The 26968-nt window shown below is 42.3% G+C and overlaps 3 protein-coding genes across 4 annotated transcripts; 1 reads left to right on the top strand and 2 right to left on the bottom strand.

The window, feature by feature from the left end:
- Window positions 1-33: 33 nt before the first annotated feature.
- Window positions 34-15887, bottom strand: bcl3 (BCL3 transcription coactivator). Its single transcript, XM_053882029.1, has 9 exons — window positions 15283-15887; window positions 13636-13747; window positions 9240-9348; window positions 2270-2471; window positions 2029-2117; window positions 1873-1950; window positions 847-1014; window positions 558-643; window positions 34-467 (listed from the first exon to the last, which is right to left on the bottom strand). Exons 1-9 carry the CDS (start codon window positions 15719-15721, stop codon window positions 416-418), a joined length of 1335 nt encoding a protein of 444 aa, XP_053738004.1. The 5' UTR covers window positions 15722-15887; the 3' UTR covers window positions 34-415.
- Window positions 15888-19327: 3440 nt separating this feature from the next.
- cblc (Cbl proto-oncogene C, E3 ubiquitin protein ligase) lies at window positions 19328-23203 on the top strand. 2 transcript variants are annotated; one of them, XM_053881302.1, is made up of 9 exons: window positions 19328-19968; window positions 20950-21096; window positions 21155-21311; window positions 21381-21502; window positions 22139-22276; window positions 22339-22426; window positions 22494-22625; window positions 22696-22863; window positions 23059-23203. In XM_053881302.1, the coding sequence occupies exons 1-9, from the start codon at window positions 19625-19627 to the stop codon at window positions 23134-23136; spliced, it is 1374 nt and encodes a 457-aa protein (XP_053737277.1). In that variant the 5' UTR covers window positions 19328-19624; the 3' UTR covers window positions 23137-23203. The 2 variants fall into 2 exon arrangements, with proteins under 2 accessions (XP_053737277.1, XP_053737278.1); XM_053881303.1 differs by lacking the exon at window positions 19328-19968 and adding an exon at window positions 20625-20758.
- A 285-nt stretch (window positions 23204-23488) lies between these two features.
- Window positions 23489-25998, bottom strand: LOC128767940 (trypsin-like). The gene is made up of 6 exons (XM_053880334.1): window positions 25851-25998; window positions 25625-25781; window positions 25013-25111; window positions 24721-24884; window positions 24457-24593; window positions 23489-23668 (listed from the first exon to the last, which is right to left on the bottom strand). Exons 1-6 carry the CDS (start codon window positions 25888-25890, stop codon window positions 23516-23518), a joined length of 750 nt encoding a protein of 249 aa, XP_053736309.1. The 5' UTR covers window positions 25891-25998; the 3' UTR covers window positions 23489-23515.
- Between the last annotated feature and the right edge of the window lie 970 nt (window positions 25999-26968).

A 26968-nucleotide genomic window follows, 5' to 3' on the forward strand; every position in this document is an offset into this window, starting at 1 on the left:
TAAGTCACAGATATTTCATGACCAGACAAGATCAGCGTCTAGAAATATACAAACATAAAGAAACAAGACAAGTTTGCAAAGAGTTTTTATATGAAAAATACATCACTATATATATATTAACTATACAAAAAACAAACAAACACCGCAGCTGATGGAATACAATTCATAAATCCAGCAAAGGAAGAGGCGTATCAGGGCATGTGTCCCCAACTTAAGAACCACGTCGTGGTTGCCGAAGTGGTAAAGTCGTAATATCAAGTCTTAAATTAAAGTCCTTCAAGTTCTTCAATACTTGCACAGCACATGCTTCCAAATGGAACAGATCTGTGTTAAGTCCATTTTGTTCAAGCCACCTGGTTTTTCAGCATGCTGACACAAAAGACTTTATGATCCAAAATGAAAAACAGACGGGATGTCAGAATTGTGATGTATTCTCGATGGTGTACGGTGTACTGGAGATGCTGTTCCTAAAACAGAAGCATTTTGAGCACATATTAGATCACTGATCGTAAGATTCAAAGGTGTCTGTGGTGTAGACGTGAAGCAAATCTTCCCACCATTGTCTGTAAGGTTGGTTGTCAGACACCGTGGATCTTGATCTCTGCTCAGTTTTGACCAGCCGACCTCTTAGAACATCTGTCGTCTGAACAAAAGAGAAATGTATTGATTTTCTTGAACCTCACACACCCACAGGAGTTTAGCTGCAGTGCTACGATCTAGCTTCTAGAGGGAGTGAGACACACATTTATTGGCGATTACCTTGTTTGCTAACTTTAAATAAATCTGCGGGCAATCAAATTGGAGGATTTTGACCTTGATTCATTCTACTCTTGTGTTCTCACTCACAGCTTTGTTTTTGGCCACCATTACTGGCGTGTCGTTGTGGTAGTTTTTCAGGCTACTGTCAGCACCGTTCTTTAGCAGGAGCTGCACCGTCTCCACCTGTCCGCGGCCACTCGCACTGTGCAGCGCTGTGTTTCCACTGTAGGACTGGCAGTTGACATTACAGCGTTCCTGCAAAAATAGAAATAACAAAAACATGAAGTGATAAAATTGTGATATTGAGCGGTCATTAAATTGAAAATTGAAATTCACCACCTTTCCACCCAAATTGGGATCTTCACAACCCAATATTATTGCTGCACATTTGTTGTATCTGCTTAATCGTATACCTTTTGTGCAGCAGTAACTTATTCGCACAACACACACAGCAACAAGGAAGGAAGCCAATAGAGCGTGCACTACAGCTCTCTGGATGGTAACCATAACTTAAACATGTGTTCATTGTCCTATTATCAATACTTCACGACAATGCCACTGAAATCTGTACATCAATTTTTGAATTATTTTGCCATCTGACAGACATATTAGTTAGTTAATATCTGCTCAGAAAAGTATTCACTGGTACAGTTATACAGTCTAGTGACAAATGCATCAGTGTCATTCAGTGAAAAATAAAATTTCCAACTTTCATGTAACTTTCATATAACATAAATAACATACTAATAACTTTCTATGAGCCATCTCCACTCACTGCATGTGTTCTGTTTGCATCTGTATCCAACCGATGCTGTAGCCATACTACTGTTTTGTGCTATGCTTTAATGTGGTGTGTCGTGTTTAAAGTGTTTTGATGCCCAAGTTTGTTTTTATGTGATGCACTTTTCAACCTTTGCGAATCTGAAAGTTGCAATATAAATAAAGAATTGCTAGTATTATCATAGTTTGTTTTTAGTCAAACAAACAGTAGACAGTATTTTGAGTAGTTCTTGTCAAATACAAGAATCTTACGCAGCCAATGAGCTCAGAAACTCCTGTCAGATAAAACAGCGCAAGGTAAAACAACAATTTCCCTTCCCACACGTCATTTACCTCAATCAGGAAGTAGATCATGTCGATGTTATCACACTGTACCGCATGCATCAGAGGGTTCTGGCCACTTTTGTCATCCTTATTCACAGGGGTAGAAAAGTGTGTCAATAAAAGGTTCGCACCGAAGCTACTGTGATACGGCGAACTGTGACTCACCATAGCGTTGATGTCAGCGCCAACCTTCAATAACTCACTGGCCATGTCTTTGCGCCCGTGCAGCACAGCTAGATGTAAAGGTGTCAAACCTGCAGAACACAGATACAGAAGGTGAAGACAACTTTGAATGTCGATGTCTTCCAGCGTTTGAGAGTTGCTTTTGTTTCTTCATGCAAAGACAATGGTGATTTGACAACTAACCCTCTAAAAATGAGCGGGTGGTGGTGTGTCCACCACTTACCGTCGCAGTTTTTCTTCTCCAGGCATGAGGACAGATTTTTCTTGGTGAGTAGGAGAGACAGACAATCGAGCTGCTCGTATTCACAGCTCAGGTGGAGGGCTGTCTGGCCATTACGGTCCACAGCTGCAGGATCAGCCCCAGCCCTCAACAGTATTTCAACCATGGCAGGCTGTTGGGTTATGACTGCCAGATGAAGCGGGGTCTGCATGGAATCGGAGGACAAAGAAGACTGCTTCAGCTTAACTGCACGTTTGAACAGAGCCAGAGCCAGGTCATAATACCAACATGCATCGTTGGTAAGGTTGTCAAAAATATTGATACTCTGACAAGTATCAATACTCCACTTTTGTATTAAGACAACTGTAATTGGTGGTCTACTATTTGGTGCACTTTGAATTAGTTTTGGAATCTGATGTAAATTATATATATTTATAACTTTTGTAGGCCACATGAAACATCCTGGCTGCCTGGGTTTGGCCCCTGGGCCTTGAGTTTGGCACATATGGAATGGAGACTATTCCATAACTATGGCTACAACATCAACACTATATTCAACAGAGACTCAGAGTAGAGCAGCTGCAGCTCACCTACACAAAAACAGCCCAGTAACTTGAATTTATCGACCTAAGTAGATGTTTTATTTGAGCGGTCTGATTTCAACAATATTTAAAGCTGTTTTATTTTTACATTAAATGAAATGCTATTTACCGAACACAATGTGTTTTGACTCTCTCTGATATAATGTTTTACTCTTCCCTTTTGGGTCACGTACCGCAAATCAAATCATCTAGGAAAGAGGCAAAAGACTATTTTGTTTATTTCAAGGTGACTCTGTCGCTTGTGCTCATCTTCAACCAGTTCTAACATTGAAAAGGTCACTGACAATCATAGCATCCAACACCCAAACCCATAAAAGTGACTCATTTGGTCTATTACTGTCACACATGAAAGGTGATGACTTAGACACACGTGTGGGTCTGACCCGCCTCCAAGTGAAAACACACAACACTGTAAATATAATGTTTGCACGATGAATCAGCCTCCATTTTGTGAGTAAAAACAGACAGGAATGTAAGGGGGAAAATGATTTTACATGGCACTTGAAGGTTAAATCACTTGAGCAATTCAGGAACTTCTGTTTGGCAGCCAGTCGACATGAATCATACTGTTGGTAAGTTTGTTGACTCAGGCCTGAGAGGACACTGGTAACTGGATGTTCAACTAAAGCTGGGAATAGTCAAAAAACGGAAGTCATTTTTATAGCGGGATTTTTTTAAACGGCTATCAGGAAACCTTTGTGGCTGTAAGTCTCACTTTTATTAAAAGACTGCACAGGCGTGCCTCTGCAACGACTCCAGCATTTCAAGGCACTTACTTCCCCAAGCGTTCACATGACAGTTAAAAATAACCACTGTACAAAATGTCTGTAAACAAGGCGTTGGAAGAAAACGTGATCACATTTGTGTGGATTTTCTGTATTTAGTGTATAAAGGATAACGTTTTTAACACTTAAGGGAAAGTGTAAGAGTCTGTGAGGCTCTATCTTCACACATTAAACGTACATCAAACTCAGTGTGCTTTCATCCTCTCCCTACTGTTAGGTAGGCAGAACTGGTAGGCGACCAAGAACTTGCTGCGTGCCTTTTAAAACTACACACTTGCTACATTTGCACACTTCTCACAGGGAAAATAATTATCTATGATGGTTGTTTTATTTCTCTCTATTTCGGTCTACAATGTAATGTACAACATACAATAGAGATATTTTTAATGGGACATAAAAACCTGACTGACCTTCTGCTGGTTAGACAAAAGTTTGTCAAGACAAAAGCCTCACTTAAAATGTTTTCAGGTTACAGTTCACATTGCCAGGTTGAGGAACCAAAAAAGAAAACTTGGTGAAAACGACATGAATTCCGAATGTTCCCTTGATGGGACACGAGAGCTGAGAAGTCCAAGTCACATGACTTTGCGGTGGTATAGTGGTTAGAGCACATCCTCTTGGATCACAATGTTTCCTGTTCATGTCCGGCATCAGTGTCTCGTGCATTTTTTTTTAAATTAATGGATTTTACCACAAGCCAGTTTGTCGAGTAACAAGGGTGTTTATTGTTTTTTTTTTTAAACAACCAATCAACAAAGATCCTAATAAAACAGAACATTTTTCACCAAGAGAGCTCGATGCTGCTGGAGGAAACTGGAGACCCCAGAGGAAACCCATGTACGTGTGCAACATGCTAAGAACCCAGGTGCTTTTGATCTCTTTATGAGTTTCCTCACACAGGAGTCGAACTTGTGACCTTCTTCCTCAGTGACACTGCAGCACCAAACCCTCTTCCAATGCGCTGCCATAATAACAGTCAGATATGTCAAGAAGAGCCAACTGTACTGGAGCGTTACATGGTGAGGCAGAAAGAGGGAAGAAGATATTACCAGGAGGAAAATACAGGGAAAGCCCCGGTCATTTCCTGGGAGTGCATTCCTACTAAATGAGCAGATCAACACAAAGGCTGATAAAGAGCAAAACTTGATTGAAGAAGCGCCTGAGGCTGCGGGCAACGCCAAATAAAGCATCATTGTTTGCGTCATGCTGATCGCTCCTGTCTGTGAGACACGCAGCAAAATGACAGGAAGCGAACGATGAGAGACACGGCTCTGCCTGAAGGGAAAGTCCCTCTGAACTACCCTCTGAACCTCAGGTAGTTGAGAAATAGCCCAGAGCAGGAAGGGAGGGGGGGTGATCATGTGACTTCTCAGAACTGCGCTTTGTGCACGAGTACGGCTTCAAAACACTTTCAAGCACTGCCAGAATTTGTTTTTCTCTTTACTCAATACTTTTGAGTTTCTTTTTTTAAATAAATCAAGCAACAATAGCAGTGGTAGTAGAAGTATATTTCAATCCCACATCAAAACACTTTCATGTACTAACAAAAACAACAATAATAATGAAAAAAAATGCATTGTTTTCGCACATATTCCTCTCACCAAGTCACAAACGGTTCAAGCTAATCCCAGCTACAGAGGGCAAGAGTTGGCGGACGTCCTGGACAGACAGGCCACTCACACCTTCTGTGTGGTTATCAAAAGTATCAAATCATTAGAGGAGACTTCGTCATCACCACCACTCAAGGCAATAGCCATCAACCAACCCGATCATCTGTGAATCTGCTCCGTGGGCGTATGAACAGCTGCTTCACCATCTGCACCGACATTCACATCTCCAGTCTTGTTCACTTGCACTGCTCAGGTCAGCTGTCAGACAGGCCAGATTCACCGCCCAAAATGCAGCACGCTGCATCCAGCCATTTACTTATGTGACTAACATTTCACCCCTCAGATTTCGCAATCAAAAAAACTCCCAGAGCTAAGCATTAAAAACCTGCTAAAACCAGACAATCTGCTAGGTAAATGAGTCATATTGGACCCATGCCATTAAATCTCCATACTGTGCAAAGTGTGAGAAATGAGGCCCAAGCATGTTAACGCAGAAGTCAAACAGGATATCACGAAGCAGCCTCAGTGCTCGCATCTGGTGGTAGCGCCATCACATTTCTGGTAAGAGAGCCCTGTGTCGTGCAGTGTGGTGAAAAACCCCAGTCATGAGAGCGCTGCGAGACTCGGGTCCTTTCTCTGCTGGCAGAAGTTAGAAGAGATAAAGGGGGATAAACACGGGAACCTTGGGTTCATGCTGGGGCAGTCCTGGATTGTGTAACACTTCCAGAAATTTTCACTAAAGTACACTCTCACTTCTGGTTCGTAAGCACACTCCTTCATTTATTTGTTGTACATTTTTTCACAAGCAGCATTGACAGGAAGATGAGGTCGCGTTCCATGACTTTCACAGACAATACCGGGTTTGACCCCAAGGGTTCCCGCTTCACATGCACACTCAAATTTTGCATACAGTCAAAAATAGTTTGCGTTCATGTTTCTCATTGCCAATAAATGATGAATAACATTGTCAAAGTTGCAAACAAAACACAACATATATCTAGGAAAACCGGTGAGGACAGAAAATAAAACCAGAATTTACCTTTAAGTAAAAAATATATTCTGATATTGAGTGTCATCAAAACATAGTATGCTGCAAAGTATATTTTTATGAAGTTCCAAACAAAAGCTATGTTACAACAATGCTTATTGTAATTACTCTACAATTATTTATCATTATGATTTCTGGTGATTCTCTTCCCGGTCTCCTCCCACTTGTCCCTTCTCACATTTGCACATTACGATTTAACTCTACTTTATGCAGCTATATTTTTTTCAACGTGCTGCCGACAAGTGCCAGATTCACAAGTGGCAATTTTGCGTGTATGTTGGAAAGAAACGCAGCATATCTAAATGTATCGGATATCAATGTTTAAATCTTAACGTCATCAGTAAATATTAACTATAAACAAATGTGATGATTTTCCACATAACTATGAAGACGCTTGGGAAATTTTTTATCTCTTGCAGACAAAACCTCCGTAAATAAAAATATTACTATGATGGTAGAAAGTGTTAAGGAAAGGCTAATTTATTAACAAAAACTAATGTTACATTATTGTCATTTACGTTTGTTGACCTCCTCTCGCATCCTCCCAAGTACTACTAGATGATAAGTCACAGTAATTCGTACCGAAGCACGTGAGAGTGACATAGTTCTCTGGTACTGACGGTTTTTCCCCCGAAACAGACATTGCAACTTAAAGTACCTGAACCTGTATTAATGGAACAAAGGCCTACAAAAGTTGCTGGCAGAGATGCTTTGTAAACAAGATCAACAGATGTTTATCTATTCAGCATTACCAGGAAATCTTCTGTCACTTCTTCCTGGTAAGCACAAAAATCACGCGGTACGATGCAGTCATACACTCTTATTATTAGAATAATGTGTGCACCAGAGGAGATTTGAATTTGACATTCGCTCTTGTTATTTTCGCATGAATGGATCAGAGTAATTGACACACCAGTACACATGGGGCCAGGGTTATTGTTACCAATTAAAAACAAACTACCTCTTGGAGAATGAGGAAACTCCCAAAAGCCACACGCCTGAAGTGTAGCAAAGGCTCCACCCGATGCTCATCATCCGAGTTTGCTCCTGCCAAGATCATGGCAAGGTGACGTGGCATGAAGACAAACCTATTGTCTGATGCTGCCTCTAATTTTTCTTTCGATGATCTTTCCTTTCCAACACACTCTCACACCCATGGAGCAATACAATGTTGTTTGCTAGTGGACTTTGACGTCAGCCCTCAACTTTACATGTTGACACATTTTGCTTTCAATTGAAGCGCTTGTGCACGAATATCCTGACACAGTGGGCAGCTCCGTTTTTACTGACGGTGCAATCTGTGCCACAAGAGGTACCATATATACCAAGTGACATGGAATTTAAATTCATGAAAATAGCTTCTGATTGTCTCCACCTCCCACTTCCGATCCCCAGACTGTTTTGCTCCATTGAAATACCTATGAGTCGACATATAGCGCAAAGGCTGCCTTCAGCATAAGCATAATGGAGTGAGAATGGGTTGTTCGTTTCATAGGAACATATCACTGTAATATATGCATCAAACTCAAGGGTGAGGCGAATCCAGCTCGCCATGTCATTTTATGTGGCCTCCCTTGAAATGGTTGACTGCAGATAGACACATCACTACTTTTGTTGAATAATTCAGGCCAGAATATTTCTATTTTTTTGTTGTTTTGTTTTTAAACTCTACTTACTCCAATATGTAATATAAACATGCACACAAATCTTGCTCTGATTGAATTCACAGATGTCCTGCTTGTACAGTCTCCATCAGCAGGGTATCTGCTACATGTAAATGAGTGTGAAGGTGGCTATGAATATGAGACAGGCTGGTTTTACCCTACTGATGTGTGTTGTTCCAATAGTTATCATGTGTTTGGTGTGTTTTATCGGAAAAATCACAAAAGAAACATCATAATAACAAGGCATCCACCGATTCCGATAATGGTCCCATACTGGGTTTGAGTACGTGTACTCATTAAAATAGCCAGAGAAACCGCTTTACAGCAGAGCACAGTTTTGGAATGTCAGTTTATAACTATACTGTAAAATTTGTGTTTGTACTGCTGTGAAGCTTGTGACCGTCACCCATGTACAATAAAAACATACCAAGGAATGTTGGTCAAGAAACGATATACAGTCGTACCTTGGTTCTCGACACAATCCGTTCCAGACGGCCGTTCGAGAAGCGATTTGTTCGAAATCTGAATCAATTTTTCCCATTACAATGAATGGAAAAAGAAATAATGCGTTCCGAGTGAGTGACGTCTCTCCAGAAGGGAAGAGGTGCCCGGTGCGTGTCCAGCTCTGAATGTGCGCTTCTGTGCAGTTTGGCTGTGACAAAGTCATAAACCAAGTAACGCTCTGTCCCAGACTCGCCTCATCCCTGTCCCAGCTCCAGCCCACAACAGGACATCAAACCCTGGAGTGAGCGCTCCAGCCTCGGAGGTGTGGAGAGCGAGCACCTCCCCTGTGACACTCTGTGACACAAAGGTTTTACACCTCAATATGAAGAAAAAACAGTCAGTAAATGTAGCTAACGGGACACGTCTGCATACAGAGGCTGCGTTACACACAATAACAAAGTGCGTCGTGGATCAGCTGATCAGTCCGCGCACGTTATGTTTTTTCCGGCTTTTTTCGGGGGCATTCGAGTTCTGGATTTTCGTTCGAAATCAGATGCAAAAAAAATCTCAAAAATTTTGTTCGAACTCCGATTTGTTCGAAGTCCGGGACGTTTGAAAACCGAGGTACCACTGTAATATGGAAGAATGTGAGAACGAACAGGCAAAAATATTCTTCCAACATTGGCAGTTCTAGAATGTTTTTTGAATATTATGTCACAGAGTATGTTACTTCTGTGTTACTGACACAGTAAAAGGCATCATTTTCTCCTCATGAAATGCATACGTTTCTAGCGAGAGGAAGCTTGGCGCGATGCTTTACCTGACGAAGGTTGTTGTAGATATCCAAGTCTTTATTGGCCGATATCAGCAGCTGGAGCAGCATGGAGACAATGGGCATCTTCCCTTGAACCACAGCTATATGAAGAGCCCTACAAAGGAAAGCAAGAGTGGGATATTGAAATTTGAAAACAGATTTTTCTTTTTGAAAACGTGTGCTACTATTCCATTATATTAACATGGAAGAGTCCTTTGCAAGTAAGTTATGAATGTAAAAACATTGGTCTTCGTCTAATAAAAGGCGTCACCTTTCCTGTGGTGACGACCAATGACGGCGTTATGCCGTGAGTTCATACGATTGATTCATCCAAGGGATAAATCAGACACACCTACAGCAAAAAGGAAAAAGCAACAGGAAACAGAAACTGCTTTCTTGAGAATTGACAAAAAGTCCCCTCAGTAACAAACTAACACCAGAAAAAAAAAATCGGTTTCTTTAAAAATTGAGACTCACTGCCTTCTCCTTTCATTCATTTATCAGGTGAACTACAACTCGGGTGGAGACATTTGCGCTGATCCTTCTGCGCTTCGTGTTCTCTGTTCAAGTACAATTTGTCCGAGACGACAGTCAAGAAACATGCAGCGTCTTATTGGCCTTGTGCTGCAAAATTGTTGAAATGGAAGAGGCATGATTTACATTAGTCAGGTGACTGACGTCTACTTGTACTGTTACTTGACACAAAAAAAGACATTTGACAAGAGAGATCCTGCTTCAACATTTGTGTTGTTTGTGCTCATCATAGCATTTTACTGAACTGTTGTATCATATGTGGGACTAATAAAGGCCATAGACATAGATGTGTCAGTGAACTTTTGTTTGAAAATGCTAAACATGACTGGTTGTTAGGTGGTTGGTTGTCAGATCGGTATTCAAACCATCGACTGAAGTTCAGTAAACATTTCACTTGAGTAAAGTAGAACTCTCACTGATGGTGCACAGGTCCTTTTTTCATCCGCCCGTGTGAGTTTAAGCAGTTGAAATCCATCTAAAACTATTTGGCAGCTGGCCCTCTCACATAGCTTGACAAACACCTGGCCATATTTCCCTTGCCGAAATGCATGTGCACCAATCGTCACTGTTAACAAACTCAGGAGCTGCCTATTCTTCTGCATAATTGGTAGTATAAGTAAGTGAAGTTCCTGGCAAGAGGATCAGAAAAGACTGATCTAATCACTTATCACATTTCTGTCGATCTTACACAGTCAGGTTTGTTTGAATGAACACATTTTGTTGCCACAGCCACATGGAAGTTCATTTATTTTCGTCACGTTATGAACCCAATAAAACTATTTCAAAACATATTTAATGACATTTAAATTTATGCCCTTGTGTATAAATTTAAATGTAAATATTTTCTTGTTATTTTGTTAAGAGGCAGAGAGAAAGATCACATCACTTCGGCAAACAGCGGTAACTGCAAAACAAATGCCTGTTCCTGAGCATTATCACTTCAGCATATTAGTGAGTGCAGCATCTGTAGCTGTACGTCAGTGTCCTTTTTACATATTTGCATGCCACTGTCTTAAATAAATGTTTTGGCACACAGCTTGTTTTCACGGGAGATGAAACTGCAGTGTTTGTGCTTCCTGGAAGTGGCGCAGACCACAGCCCCAGATAAACCTCAGGCGCTGTCGTGCTGACGCAGTCAGGTGTCCCAGGCTCCCCGCAGCATCACACGCTGGTGCGGCCAAAGTGATGCATGTGAAAAAAGCCACTGATAAGAAGGCGCGCTGATCAGAAAGAAAACCAGTATCAGTGTGGTGGTAAAGTCACAGCCACACCGAAGCGGCGCATCAGAGGCAAGAAAATTCTGTGTTCCCGCAAACAGAGCACTGTGTAAACACAGGAGAGGAGAAATGGGAGTGAATGCCAAGAAATCTGGGGTGCAAGGATGGACCCCTGAATTCACATGAAATCACACAGGACGCAGAAGCAGCTGGGGAGATGACTTGCGCTCAAATAAAGTGAGTGGTAAATGAGGAAGTGCTGAGGGGATGTTTGAAAAAACAAGGCAGAAAAAAAGAAGAAGAAAGACAGACACCTGAGAAAAACCACGAAGGGGTTGAGCATGCAACGCTCACCGGCTTTCCCGAAACCAAGGGGCTCATAAGCGCTGAGAACAGAGCATCATTGACGTAAGAAACAAGCGCGTGTGCGATCAATCATGTTTGCATGCTGATACACATTCTGGTGAAAACTGTGCGACAGGAAGGTGTTCTTTTTTTTGTGTTTACACATGAAGCCACAAGGTGGTTTGATGAACCAGACGAATGACTTCCAGCGAAGAGGGATGCTTATGTTAGAACTAGAACACCTCTTATCGCTGCTTACGGAAATATATCCCGTCAATAAAGAAATTTCTCAATCCAATAAATCATACAAAAATATGTGACGATAACCTCTTTAATGCATCAGCATCAAATGCATAAACTAATGAAGACAGACAAGTGAAAACAAACTTTTCAAAATTCAAATAGTCTTTTAAACTTATAAACACAGCTAAAATTTCATTTGCACAATTAAAATGATGTCACCACCACCAGATGGCATTGCGATCAATGATATTTCAAATGAAAATCCCCCGAGACGCTTGATGGAGTGCTTTTCTCCTTTATATTTTGCAGCATGGATTTGGAAACAGCATAAACAAAGCAATATTTTGCTGCTTATGAATGGAGTTTAAACACAATATTTTGTTGTGATCCAGACAAAATACCAAACCGATGGGGGTTTGGTATTTTGGCTCCTTCGGAAGAGGTACCTCAACTCTTTCCTGAGTACAAGTACAACTAAAGCCTAAAACAAGAAAAATATACCACCACGACCAAATAAATATGACTAGTCCTCTAAAATCAACAATTAAATGACTGGCTGATGTCATCGCTCTCTCTTCCACACAGCAAAAGGGGAAACTGCTCAGAGTGCATCACGTCCAGCACCGTGAAAGCATGGCAACATTTCACAATGGACATGCAGACGTTTGAAGTGAGACGCGGTGTGACATACCTTTAAAAAACCACATTTTGAGCAATTAAATTTTTACGTTTTGAAACAACATTTAACGTGATATAAGTAATAGCTATTTACTTGTACGTATTTTGTTCTTGTACAACCCGTCGAGATAGTCGGGCACGAGCCGGCTGTAAAAATTGTCGTCGCAGCCCTAGATTTAATAATAGCAATGGCGGAAATAGACAAAAGCAATATACAAATACAGACTTGGCATTTCAGCAGATTAGAGAGATTCATTTATTTAACAAATTAAAACAGTCCTCCGCCCCGTCTGGATTCATAAACACAAATGCTAAGACTGGAAATTGACGCCTCACAGTTTTGGGATGTTGAAGATTTAAGAGGTTTAATCATATCTGGGAAGTTCAGTCCAGTCCTTCAGGGATCTTAAAATCTATTATTTATGCAGGGAGGCTTTACATATTCCACATCATCCTTCCCAGACTGATACTGAATTCTCCAGCCAGAGTGTGGACAGCTTCTCTACATCTACTTATGCATCTGCTTGTCTGTCAAGCAAAAGATTGTCTGTTAGCTAAGATCATTCATGGGCAGCAGAAGACAGACTTTCCTGCAATGAATCACATTTGATATGCATTTTCTATGAGAGTCAAAGAGACAACTCTGCTGCAGTCACAGTATCATGCAGGTTTGTATTGCTATGGCTGATCGATATATGATGCATATGCTTTCAAATGCTAGAGATAATTCACATATAAATTTATTTAGCAGTGTTAGAACCTTACGTTTACACCCCATAATGTCATCATTTAAACAGTCCACCATTACCGACAAAGCATTAGATTTGTATTTAATGACGATAAAAACTACACGCACTACATTCTTCTGCTTCAAGAGGGTAGTAACAAGACTTGTATGTCTCCAGGCATATGATGTGTGTGCGTTTAAAAAGTGATTTCAGTTAATGTGTGGGTGTCAGGGTGTTTAGATCCTCTCACAATATAAACTTGCCTCGCGTTCAAGGTTTAATATTTGCATTCCTGTGGTCTCAAAACTCCTACAACCTTCTCATTCTCAACCCCAAATAGCTGAGAAAGTCCTCAACTCAAAGTGAACGCTTCAGGAGAGGGTAGGCAGGGTGGGGTTGTGGGGGGGTGGGGGGTGGGTCTGGATGCAGTTGTGCAGACAGGAACCTTTGACAAATATCAGTTTTGACACAGAATGCTCTTTTTGGTGATAAAAGTGAGTGAGGTCACGAGTGTTTGCCGTGGTCCAAAGCATATCTATCATGGTGGAAGTTGTTTTATTGATTTGACTGAGGCGTGTGTTTTTATGGAGTCATGAGCTTCTCCAATCGCACGATGTGACGGTGAACAAAGCTAATAAACACCAAAGGTTGACTCACGTATCACCGTCATCGTCCTTGCGTGTTGCGATGGCGAGGCCAGAGCGGTAGTCAGTGTGGCAAAGAAAAGAGTGGTTGCGCTCAGGCGGTGGGCAATACAGCAGTTGGTGACCTGGTTGATAAGAGAAAAGGAAATAATGAGGAAGTGTTTTGATGTGTTTCATGTGTCATGCTCTTATGAGTTGACTTAGCAAGCCGCGACTGTGTTAAATGCGCTCATCATCAAATGCTGACTGGATTGTTTCTGACTGACTCAGCTCGCTGTGCAAAGTCTGACGTAGACTGAAACACCATCATTCTTTCATTAGAATTATACTACGCGATACTAAAGAAGGGCGGATGACATCATATTATCATGGCATTGCAGAGGTCTGTTGACCTTCAAGGCCTCCAGGTTTCACAACACTGCAGTCATAATTCACCCACAACCATTCAGTTCATTCCGAATAACAATTGTGGTTGTGTTGCACATTGTCTAAGCTTATACAATATGCTTTATTTTAAGTTCGGGTGCAGGTCTGTGCTGCCCGGGAGCCCGCATTGATGAGGCCCTCAGGGCTGCAGAGGAAGACTAGAAAACTAACCCCTTTCCAGTTTTATTTTTGCAGTACTTTTTAGCCCCTCTAAATACAAGCGGTTAAAGTACTATGTCTCAGGACTTCCTTTTTCTGAGCCTGTCTAAGACATTGGCTTTTTCTGTCTATAGGCAGCTCAAGAGTTGTCTATTAAACTCAAAGATGCCAAGACTATGATGCTACATCAGGAACAGCTGACTTGACAGGGGTGATATGCGAAGTCCAGTCCATATTGTGTATCTTTCAAAAGAAGAAAGATGGGAAACAGAGCAAACTGGCTTGTAAGTAGACCAATGCTGTTGGCATATACTGTATAAGTCGGTTCATCAACATGAGAACAGCCCAAACTAACAGCTAAGGAAATTCTCGAGGTCACGTCCCCAGTTTCTACCCTTTTAACTGGTGATTTTACAGGAGTTGCAGGAGTGAGATAATGTGGACAGCATGATATAAAAAAATGGATTGAAAACGGCACGTCTCATCATTGTGCTTGTCACACTGTTGGCATGACTTCTATTGAAAGTAAGTCAAACTCATGGCCCAGGGGCCAAATTTAAGTGCCATGAAAAAGCTTGAAAATGTCAAATATAATTGATCATCAGTTTAAAATGAGGCACAGTCGGTGACATGATCAGAACTGACCTCCAAGTGTTGAGAGTATTGTTTGCTGTTGAAACGTATTATTTGCTGTTATGGTCTCTTCAATAAATACAAATAATGTTCATTTAGTGTGTTTCCCTGCAACAGCAATTGGGTTTTCCACCCCTGCTGTACTGCGAAAATCTCTGTTTCAAGGGGGAACTTAGTGAACTTAGTGGTCGGGAACTCAATGGTGGCCCCGAATTTAGTCATGCAACTTCTCATTTCTTGGGAAAAAAAAAGAAAAACATATTCCTGTCATATAGTATTTTAGTAGACAAACATAAAAATGACAAAACTGATCTTCATGAATCGAGTTGTCAGGTATTAATTCAATGAAATGGCATGGCATTGCATTTGCCACCTGGGTCCATTATAAAAGCTCTCTTCAGACTGGATTAAAAATTAATTTCAGAGATATGAATATACTTACCATAAGACAGGAAACCAGCTTGATAAACATTCGGATGCTGTGGTGTCGTTTGAGATTGGTAACATGTTAACGAACCCCCACGGACTACGCCGCTGTCTCCCGCTTCTGGCTCCAGCCGCCCGGGTCTCCTCGCACCATGACGCAGCAAGTCCGCAGCCTCCGCCGGGGAACTGCGATCTCCCCCCTCGCTCGGCAAGTTCGCTCCCACGCGGATGGGACGCTTCCTGAGAGGAAGCAGGAGAGAGCTCGGCCGTTTTCGGGAGTCCGCTGAGAGGCGACCATGCGCATGGTTCGTGCCCGAGGAGGCAGGAGGTGGCGGCGAGTTGCAGCTGGACGCCGGCGCCGAACCTGCAGCGCTTCCTCGTTTACAAGTGCTGAGATCCAGCGGTGCAGACGCAGCCGCCTGGTGGTCCCCATTCATTGTCACGATCATCGGCATGGAAAAAGGTTACGAAAGAAACATGAAAAATAACGAGTTCTATCACGTTAAATGAGAGCGTCCGGACCAAGTCATCAACTCGAGTGTCATGGACTTCTGTTTGATCTCCTCGGATCAGTCAGCAGACACAGACGCAGGTGAACGCCGCTGCTCCATCTGACCTGTGATGACACCGCATTAAAACGAAACCGAGCCAACTATTGTGACACGGGGATTATTCTGAAATGGGTGGAGATTTGAACATCACTGATGCATTTGCCTTCTCTTCAAAAACACAGGGCAGAAACCTACTACATCATTTCTGGGGAAGTTAAAAAAAAAAAAACACTATTCATTGTCACATTTTCACTGGTCTCGATCTCATGAACTTATTTGATCTTGGAATGTGTTGAACAATATGCACAACTTTTAATTTGCCACCCCATGTGTCACTCCATGTCCACACAAGTGCGTCTTATTTTGCAATGTCTAAATGATCCACAATTACACCATACTGGGTCTCAGTGAAAGTACACGGTTGCAGGTCTAAATCACAGTCGGGACTCACCTTAAACGCTCTCCCCCGGACAAGATTACAGTCAATATTGAGACGTGTGAGTCAGTGTGCCGTCACCATGCTATGGTGAGACACGTCAGTGGCAATGACTATATACACAGAGACAGTATTGCTATAGTTCTCTAACCACGAATGAAGATATTTCAGAGAACGGCATGTAACAGCGGGGACACCTTTAACCTTTAACTGCATACTCCTCATTGCATTTCACAGGACACACTTGTGTATTAGCGGACCGAAAACATAGACTTTCTTGTCCACAGAGTAGAGAAACATCTGCCCTGGTTGACACGAAACCTCAAACTATTTTTGAAAGAAGACATTAAGGGTAAAATGTTGTGATGGGTCGATGAGGCATCATGAAACAGTATTGATGAAACTTTGTGCTAATTCTCAGCGGTCACTAGATGGCGCACTTTTGGTTTCAAAATGATGTGAGTTTTATACAGCAGACAGCCCGGAAAATCATGACACTGTTTCATGAAACCTCACCATCCTTTGAATACTGCATTATAAAACCTCATCTGCCCATCACTAGTAATTTGTGATGTTCCGAAAAGCAAGATATAGGCATAATATAAACATGTATAAGTAACATCCGACTTACAACCTGCTCGACTTACGTCCACCCGTACTGACGATGCCGGCCAGCAGATGCTTTTTTTAAAAAATTCAATGTCTGGTACCGCAGCACGTAGCAGCCCAGAATCGTGTTCGGCAGTTACAGCAGCACCTCACCCTCACACAGAGATCTACCACTACAGTACACCATCTAATCTGACTTACGGCCGGTTGGTCAGAACTGATCTCGGTCGTAAGTTGGATATTACTTGTATATAAACATGTTTTTTATGGTGACGGAGTGGGAGTGTTACTGCAATCCGATGAAGTCAAAATGTAGAGCTGGGATTTGAGCCAGCAACCATCCTGATCAGGGTTTTTTGTTAAAGAAAGACCAAACATCAGGTGTGGCACAAAACGGCAAATAAAACTGCAAAAACAAAAACACAAAAATGAAGAACATGACTATAGGATCGGCCCACAAAAATAGAAACTGATATAAGGGATTTAACTCTGTTTTTCATGTCTGATCGAACTCTGAAGATGTTTTAATTTTTCCTTAGGTCAGATAACACTGGTTGCAGATAAATGTTTTGAAGGTTAACTCTGACTAACTTCTGCTTGATTATCTTTATGATTTAAAATAGCTTTCAAGGCTTCGCGTGGTAAGCTCAGAAACGTTGGTTTCGCAGCCTGGGGTTGCTCTCATGTGCTACCCAGCTGGCAAACACTAGAGAAACAATGATGGCTTTGGATGGCGCCTGAACCTGAAGGATGCACACATGAATTGGATCTAGAGACAGTCACACCAGGTTGTATTCTGGCTGCCCGTCTGCCTGTCTCCGTCTCCCTCATTCACTCCACCCCACCCAGGGAATCGATTACCAAGGTCAATTTGGGACTTTCCACGTTGCTCTGATGTGTGAAGCAGCCAACAGAAAGTCAAACTGGTTGGTTAAAGTCCCTAAAACACCAGCTCGCTTGACAGCCGTGATCATTGTACAGGTGTTCGGGCGACTGTTGATCTTGATGTAAATATTATGTTACGTTATAATAACAGGTCGTGAATACACGCTGCACTTGCAGAAGCGCCACTGTTTCTGCTGCAACCTTGAACACATTGGGGAAGTTGCGCCCCTTTGTGTCAATTTGTTGTAGCGCACGTTTGCTCGAAATTTTTACCAGTCTCCAAGCAAGATTTTCGACGGCGTTGGTTCGTCTGTTTACGAGGTCAAAATAACTGGAAAAACTGAAATGGGACAAAGAACAAATGATTCCATTTTGGAAATGATCCGGATCACCGTCTGGATCCAGGATAAAAAAAATGGATTCTTCAACATTAGTAGATAGAATAGAATAGAATAGAATGCCTTTATTGTCATTATACTCATGTACAATGAGATTAGAACTAGCCAACTTTGTCATTGGGAGATGTGCTGGGGGTGGACTGAAGCTGTTTGGTGGGGGGTTGTGTGTTGTAGTTTACTCTATATTGAAAGCAGAAATGATCCACTTTTAACGTGAAAAGAACTAAAATTATTTTTTTTTATATTTTCCTTTGGGGGAGTACTTCCACCCCATTTTGTGGCCCCGAGTGATAAGTCAGCAATAATAATAACAATAATATAAATAAACAAATAAATACCATTGTGGTTTATTTCAGTGGTAAGAACAGGCCGGTTGTAACACGTGACCGATGCTGTTCTTTTCACACCTGAAAAACAAAGTGGCCAAAGAGAAAGCCAAAAAAGTTTTTGACATTGGTGGTTATTATAATATGTGTGACTGAGGTGAATATGCAATTTATGAATTGTAGCAGTGAGACTCTCAAGGTATTAAATTTCATCAAAGAATAAATACATAAATAACTCAGTAATCTTGGGGACAATGTGTCAGTCAGTCATGCAGAACTCTAGTCACGCTGCAGCTAGAGCACTGCCATTATGTTTGTGTTCCAGGGTTGGTGGTGGTGTAGTATGATGTAATATTCATGGTAGGAACCTTTGTGTTGTGCTAAGTGACAATGCTTATATACAGGTTACATGTAGGTACAGGCTAATATTGTCCCTACAGCAACGTGGCGGGGGCGACCTGTGGCAGACCCTGGTCACCCTCCTGGTTATATGTGGTTTGTTGACTTGTACAAACAGGAACTGTGTGACAACTGTGTGTCCAATAAACAACTGAACATCGAACTTGTTCGATGGTATTTGTTTGTCCTTTTTTGTTGCTAATATTTAGCTTGCATTAGCTGTTAATGCACATGTTAAATGCAAGTTAGTTGTTGGTAAAGTGTCGTGAATGTTGTTTTCACACCTGCTCTCTCATGAAACTGCATAAGTGATCACTCAGTGGCTGGCAGGAATCTGCCATTGTTTGCTTTCTCTCCATCCTTCTCTGACTTCCTCCCTCCCACCTCGTGCATTTGAGCAAAGAAAGCGAACCTGTTTGTCTGGCTGCGACCAGGAAACCATCAAACAGCACGACTTGAAGAGCGACACACAAGACATGACATCCTGACTCTGAAACCTTTTCAAGAACGCCATGGGAGTGATATGGCAGCCACACTGACTCACACTTTGTGCTGCGTATAGAGCTGCTCAACGCTCAGCTGAGGGGGGGAATCGGTCGGCCTGAAGGTTTGTGAGATGGAGCAAGTTCTCGTCATAGAGTAGTGAATTTAGCTACTCATGGTTACCCATATTGAAGAGGATTTCCGCTCTACCGCTCGACTCACTCATCTGGATCAATAAGCACTGCACGTGGCTCGCACACTCAAACTAAGAATGGCGACTGCAGCTTCCGAAACCACAGAGTCTCCTGCCACGCTGGACCTGCAGCTGGTGGACAAGACCTTTAAAAGACTAAACAAACTGTACCGGCTGTGCACAGACCCTCGACTCGGCCTGCGGAATAGTCCACCGAACCTCCCGGAGTTGGTCTCCAACACGTCGGTGATGCTCATGGAGATCTGGGATCCCTATAGGAATCCCGACATCCGGCAGCCCAGGGGCGAAGAGGCCCGATACCTGAGGATCCACATCAGGAACCTGCTGGATAAGACGGAACGAGCTTTACAGCTATTCAAGGAGGGGCAGGACCAGATATTTGACGAGTCGTCAAGCTGCAGGTGAGAAGCCTCTGGCTGATGTTGACTCTTAAAACATGGTAACGTACCTCTGTATCCCTCGCAGCAGGTTTAATGTGCAATAGTTTACAGTATAACACTGATCCCTGTGGAGTCCGGAAGTGGCCCTTGGGCCATGAGTTCGACATGCCTGTGGCCGCCAATTAAGGGCGTTGTTTTGATGTTTGATGTAGGAATCTTCACTTCAGAACTTCAGATGTCACTGACACACCTCAACAGTAAATAAATTAACTTTCTCGTGAGTTAAAATGCACAGTTGTTTCATGGCCTGAGCCATGTCAAACTTAAGACCAAGTGAGCGCGGCCTGCAACGTCACAAAATCTGGTATAGTGCCATAATGTAATACAACAGTTGAAGATCCGATTAGAGTCAAAAGTTTTGACATAGTTATATGTTTGGAATTAATTTTAGTCATTGGTCAGGTGTAGAAAAATGTAGCTGAAAGCCACAGCCAATGTTTCCTTTTCAGAACAGCTGAGGAGTTGATGTTCTAACTGCAAAAGAGTTGTCGAGAAGGACACCAGAATTCAGCGTCTGAGTCAAAAATAGAACAAAGCCGGTGGTTTCACAGTGGAAACTCGGTCTGACGATGACAGTTTTTGTGACCCGCAGGAAGTGACTTGGCGCGTAGAGACCATGTGACATGTTTATTGATAGTGTCACTGCAGCGCTTTTCATCGTGCCTTCATGTTGCATCGCGGGCTGTTGTCACTGGCCACTGGAACGTTTTGTGGTATTGTTCAAGCCGAGCAAAGGACATCCTGTGTGTGTGTGAGTATGCTTGGGTGTAGCGACGTTGCAATGCCTCAAAAGAGAAGTGGCTTCAAAAATAAATGATCAACAAAGTCAAAATCCATGTCAGAGTTTTCCTCCTAATATTAAACCTCCTCCATCTTTGACATGCAAGTTAAATGTGCAGTGTAGCTGTCACCAACCTGCACTAACCGCGAGCTGACTCTCAGGAGCAACTTGACCAAGCTGACGCTGCTATTCAGTCACATGCTGTGGGAGCTGAAGGCCATGTTTCCAGAGGGCTACTTTCAAGGCGAGACCTACAGACTGACCAAGAAAGAAGCCGATGAGTTTTGGAGGAAATCGTTCGGAATCAAGTGGGTTTCAAGTTGTGAGACAAAGACCAAGTACAGGACATGACAGTTTGTGTTTTAGGTGCATTGTTCCGTGGAGCAGTTTCGAAGACCAGCTGCGAAAAGTGCACGCGCTTGAGAAAGGGATGGAAGCCATCGCGCTGAAGTCCACCATCGACCTGACCTGTAACAACTACGTCTCTGTGTTTGAATTCGACACCTTCACGAGACTCTTTCAGGTAACTGAACTTGACAAATAGCTGACGACGAAAACAACTCAATGTTCCACTTTCTTTTTTTTTGCAAAGCCGTTTAAGTCGCTCATCAAGAACTGGAACCAGCTAGCTGTGACCCATCCTGGCTACATGGCCTTCCTCACCTACGACCAGGTGACGGACCGGCTGGAGAACTACTTACACAAACCTGGGAGGTATGGGACGTATATTGCAGACAATAGATCAATATTTTTAATCTCAATTTATCGCAGAAAAGATGAGTTAACTCGCGATCAATGACAGATGAATCACACATTTTGTATCTCTTCTTAATATAGGTTTAAGGAAGATTTTATCCACACTGGAGTAGCCATTTATGTTTTCCCCATGCAAACAGTTGTTTGCAAACAACAACCTAAAGTAACAGATACTTTCAAGAACACTCTCTAGAATAACATCAAAGGCACTAAAAAGGTTTCAAAAACATAAAGCATTAACTAAAAGCATAACATTGTAAGCATTACTGGCCCCTCTTGTGTTGATAAAAGGGTCGACCCTTTAAGTTGCATTTGGAACAGATAGAAACTATGCGATTAATTTGCCATTAATCTCCAGTTAACTCATTTTTAGCAAGATGAATTGAGTTTAAAAATATCTATATAAATATCTATTGACAGCCCGAATTTCAGGCAACAGATAAACCGTTGAAAATAACATTGAGTAAAAAAAATAAATTAATAAAACACATTTTAAAATCAAAATGAACATTGGAAAAAGAAACTACCTCAAAAGGGCCGAATTGTGGCCCCTGATTTAAGCTGGTGTGTAAGATGAATACTGTTTCTTCTCAGTTACATCTTCCGTCTGAGTTGCACAAGAATGGGCCAGTGGGCCATCGGCCATGTCACGCCCGAGGGCGACATCGTCCAGACTATTCCTGAAAACACCCCCCTCTTCCAGGCGCTGATCCAGGGATTCAATGAGGGCTGGTGAGGACAAGACTCCCTGAACACATCTTCCATCTGTCTAACGTGCTGAATTATCTCTGCAGCTATGTCTACCCCGACGGTGAAGACGTGAACCCAGACCTGACTTCTCACCGAGAAGCTGCTCAGAGGAGCAAAGTGAAAGTTACACAGGTGAGTGAAGAGCGACGATGAATCGACTCATCTCATCCTCCTCTCTTCCATTTCTCCCACTAAACAGGAGCAATATGATCAATACAATGATATTGGCAGCACATTCCAGCTCTGTAAGATTTGTTCAGAGAGAGACAAGGACATTCGTATTGAACCTTGTGGACATCTCATGTGCCAACCTTGTTTCAGCAGCTGGCAGGTACGACCAGTCACTGTGGCTGTGATGGTGAAGGTGGGGAAGGTAACAGCTGTGTCCAATGATCACTTAGCACAAGTCAGCCGGACACACCTGCCCGTACTGTCGATGTAACATCCTGGGAAAGAAGTCCATTCACATCGAGCCGTACCAGCCGGCTCTTCAGGACGAAGAGGACGACGAAGAGGAGGACCATGAAGACATAGAAAGCATTGTTAAACAGATGGAAGCCATGAGGACGGTGTGTGACTTTATTGTGACTTGCCAACCTGGGGCCTTACTTAAAGATGTAATGATAGCTATTATTGATGCATTTTAATTTAAAAAATATGTTCAATTCATTCGCTGTATAAAGCTCTACTGTGTACAAGAACCTGTGACTGACATCTCAATATTTCTATCAGCTAAAATCCTCGTGCCTTTCTTGTGTTTGAAGGTGCAGCGGAGCGACCAGCCACGTAACACACACAGAAAGGACGAAAGGCGAAAAGAAAAGAGAAAAGTTGTGCTTTGAAATTAAAACAGAATCTCATCGGGTGATGTGTGTTTTCCTTGTATAATAAAATATATAAATTACATTGTCCTTAACTTTTTCATGCTGTTGTGTATGCACACATGAAACTAAATAAGGAAATGGAAATAAAATATGTAAAGTGGAATTAGATTCCGAAAAATTAACAGATACAAATGAGGAAATGTATATGGAGATCGAGTTAAATGAAAATAAATATGATTGTTCAAATTATGACGCTTTCATCTTTCCTCAGTCAAGAGGATATATATATATATATATATATATATATATATATATATATATATATATATACAAACAGAGTGATGTTTTGTTCAGCAGTGAGACATCAATATAAACATTGAAAGAAACTTTTATTTCTTCAAGCATAGGCTTTCAGCGTGTCATCAATCCAGTAGAGGAATTCACACACTTTGACGTAGACGCCGGGGTAGTCGGGCAGGGCACATCCCTGTCCCCAGGAGACCAGACCGTGGACCTCATCGAAACACACCAGCGGGCTTCCAGAGTCCCCCTGACAGCAACAGTGTGAGCGTGAGAAAGTGCTGATACAAACATGAGTGTTTTACAGCTAGCTAGTTCCATGCTGCACCGAAAATATTTGTCACCAAGTTGCTATGGAACCGAAACTACAGTCATAACCAAGTTGTTACTACATGCTACAGTACCTTTTGAGGAAGTCATGACATTACAAGGTTTATACTAAGAACCATTATTGCTCAGTCTTACATATGGACCCGGATACGGACGGAACCTTTGTCCATATTTCAACAAAGCTTACAGATACCAACCGAACGGAGCAGTACCACCAGAAACCGCAAGGGCAGTCTGTTACTACCTGATACGTAGCTCCTATGAGACGCAAAGAAGACATAACAATGGTGGATATTCTCCCTCTTCCAGTCGCAATATATTTAACGGCTTCACCAACCACCGCCTCCAAGAATGCTGCCTCTGTTTTGTCTGTTGTGCAAGAGGTACATTGTCAATACTTCCACAGTCAACAAGGCTGCTTTTGGAGTTTGTTGTTGTCTTAAACAATTGACTGTGGGCTGCTCCCCCTGGGGGATAAAGTGGTGAACGGAATGGAAGTATGTGATCATTGACGGTGACATTGCTTGAAATGGACAGGTACAATTTCATAAGTAAAGGGAGCATGAATACGCCTGGCATAAATGTAAACACTTAACCGCTTAACTACACTTACTGGCTGCAGTCGTCTCACAGGGACCCATTCCTCAGGCTGCTGTCATGCCAGCTTCATTCTCCCACTGAACAGTTATGGTGTTAAGTGAAACTCACATTGCAGGCGTCTCTGCCTCCATCCATGTATCCGGCACACATCATTCTACGTGTAATCATGTCAGGATAAGCGCGCTCACACTCTTCGTCAGAGACAACAGGCACGTCCAAACACTGCAGGCGAGTGGGCATGTACACTGCAACACAGGGAGACATGAGGTTTCTTTTGACAGTGCTCAATGCAGACAGCAGGAAAACTGTAGCGTGACAAGTGGTGATACTCTCTGGTTGGTTGGGAAACACTACACCAGGACCAGGACGTACCCTCATCCCCCATGGCGGTGTCGCCCCAGCCGGACACAGAGCACACCAAGCCCGGATATGGACACCCAGTTGGCAGGGAGATGGGTGCAACAGTCTTGGTCACCGTGACTGGATGGAAGAGTTTGATCAGCATGATGTCGAAATCCAGAGTCTGGTAGTCATAGCTGCACACGGGGGAAACGGATGTCAGGACAGAGAGGAAACCACTGAGAGCTGCGGTGTGATGTTGTAGTTTGTTGAAGACGGTAAAAACATTCTGAATACTTGTCAGAGGCGTTATTTAACCACTCACTCAGGGTGCCAGATGATGGTGTCGGTCTTCATGAGCTGCTCTGTGCCTTCATATGCTCGGAGGTCGTGATCTCCCAGCATGATCTGCATAGCGTAGGGACTGAAACCAAACACACCTTTTAAAATATGAGGGAGATTACTGAAGCACTTGTTACTCGAATACAGCTGTACGACTTGTGATGTTTCGCACTTTATGTTACATACAAAACTTTGGTAAATGAAATGACTCAAAAAAGACAAGACACCTTTACATACTAAGAGAAGGGACGTTGGTTTCCTTTTGAATTATGGAATCTGTATCTACATCATTTCAAAAATAAAATAATATGTTACATCATGAAGTGTCATTGTGGGTGCTATGATTTAAAAATATGAGATGTATGCTTTTATTTTTTATTTTTAAGAAATTAAGATAAAAAAAGACCAAAAGTTTTGGAGAAAAAAAAAAGAAGAAATATATATATATATATATATATATATATATACAAGATTTGGTTGAACATTTGTGAAGCACAAACTCCTCATGAACATTGATGAATGATAGCCTCAAAACAAACGTGTCAATTGGAAACATCATTTTAGCAAGTCACACTTGACTGAGCAACAGACTTACTTGTACCAGCAGTGGGCAACAGAGAGAACCCACTGGTCGTTGATGAGCACACCGCCGCAGAAGTGGTAGCCATAATTGAGAGAGGCCATGTATGGACGGGAGTTGGCCTCGCACTCCTGCCCTCCGATGATCCTCCCATCTTCCCGGGGAACCGCCACTGACACACACACACACACAGAATATAATACTAATCACAACTTCAGCTCGGGCCAGTGTTTCTGTTTACCAGCAGCTCCAGCAAACAGCAGCAGAGCCAGCAGCTTCATGGTGTCCAGATGAACGCTCAGAAGACATCCACTGAGCGGGAGGGTCTTTTTTTATACCTGGCCTGGCCGCCACTCCCTCAAAAACACTCTAAATTTACTCTGTTATCATGTCCCACTTTTCAAGCTCAGATGGCTGCTGCTCTTATATAAGAGATCTATCTGTGTTTCCAACAAGATCAAGGTTTCCAGATTTTAAACAGCTGCTTAAGATTCACTCATGAGTCACTTATTGTTGGCAAGTGACAATTAAAAAAGATATATGCAAGTAACATCCGACTTACAACCTGCTCGACTTTCGTCCACCCGTACTTACGAACACGGCTGGCAGATGCTTATTTTTATTTATTTTTATTCAATGCCTGGCACCGCAGCACGTAGCAGCCCAGAATCGTGTTCGACAGTTACGGCAGCACAGTATCCAGCACCTCACTCTCACACAGAGATCTACCACTACAGTAGCACCTATAACCATCACGTCGGCTATTTTGAACTTACATACATAACATAACATACAATCTGAATTTTTGACGTGGAACCAATCCCGGTCATAAGTCGGATGTTTGTTTTTTATCAATACACTTTGTGTACAGCCGTGATGAACCAGCATCAACCTGGGGATGGTGTTGTGACGACTTTAATTTTGACTCCCCTGTGACTGCCGATGTTTGACACTTTAAGTTAACCCTATCTTATCTAACTGAGCCCCAAACTCTTACCAGAATTCAAAGACGGTTTCTCAGTTTGATCCTCAACAATCTCTTAAACGTCCAAATGTAGACATCAATTACAAGCAGCCAGTACCAGCTCTTCCTCAGTGAAGAGGAAGTGACTCTGCTCTATGTCTCTCACAGATGACAACTGCTTGATTCAGGTTTGTTTCACAGATATTAAATGATGAAAATACATTTTTCTGTTTTCAGTCTTCTTAACATCACAACCATCCTCAACCATTTCAGTTGTGTTCGGTGAATAACAATATTTAACAATGTAAAAAGAACTCTCCCGCCACCACAAGTTCTACAACAGAGACATAGGCCGAAATAAAATGTCCGCTCCTGCTTCAGAAAATTCCTTGTGT

The sequence above is a fragment of the Synchiropus splendidus genome, chromosome 12 (genome assembly GCF_027744825.2).
Source record: "Synchiropus splendidus isolate RoL2022-P1 chromosome 12, RoL_Sspl_1.0, whole genome shotgun sequence".
Classification (NCBI taxonomy): domain Eukaryota; kingdom Metazoa; phylum Chordata; class Actinopteri; order Syngnathiformes; family Callionymidae; genus Synchiropus; species Synchiropus splendidus.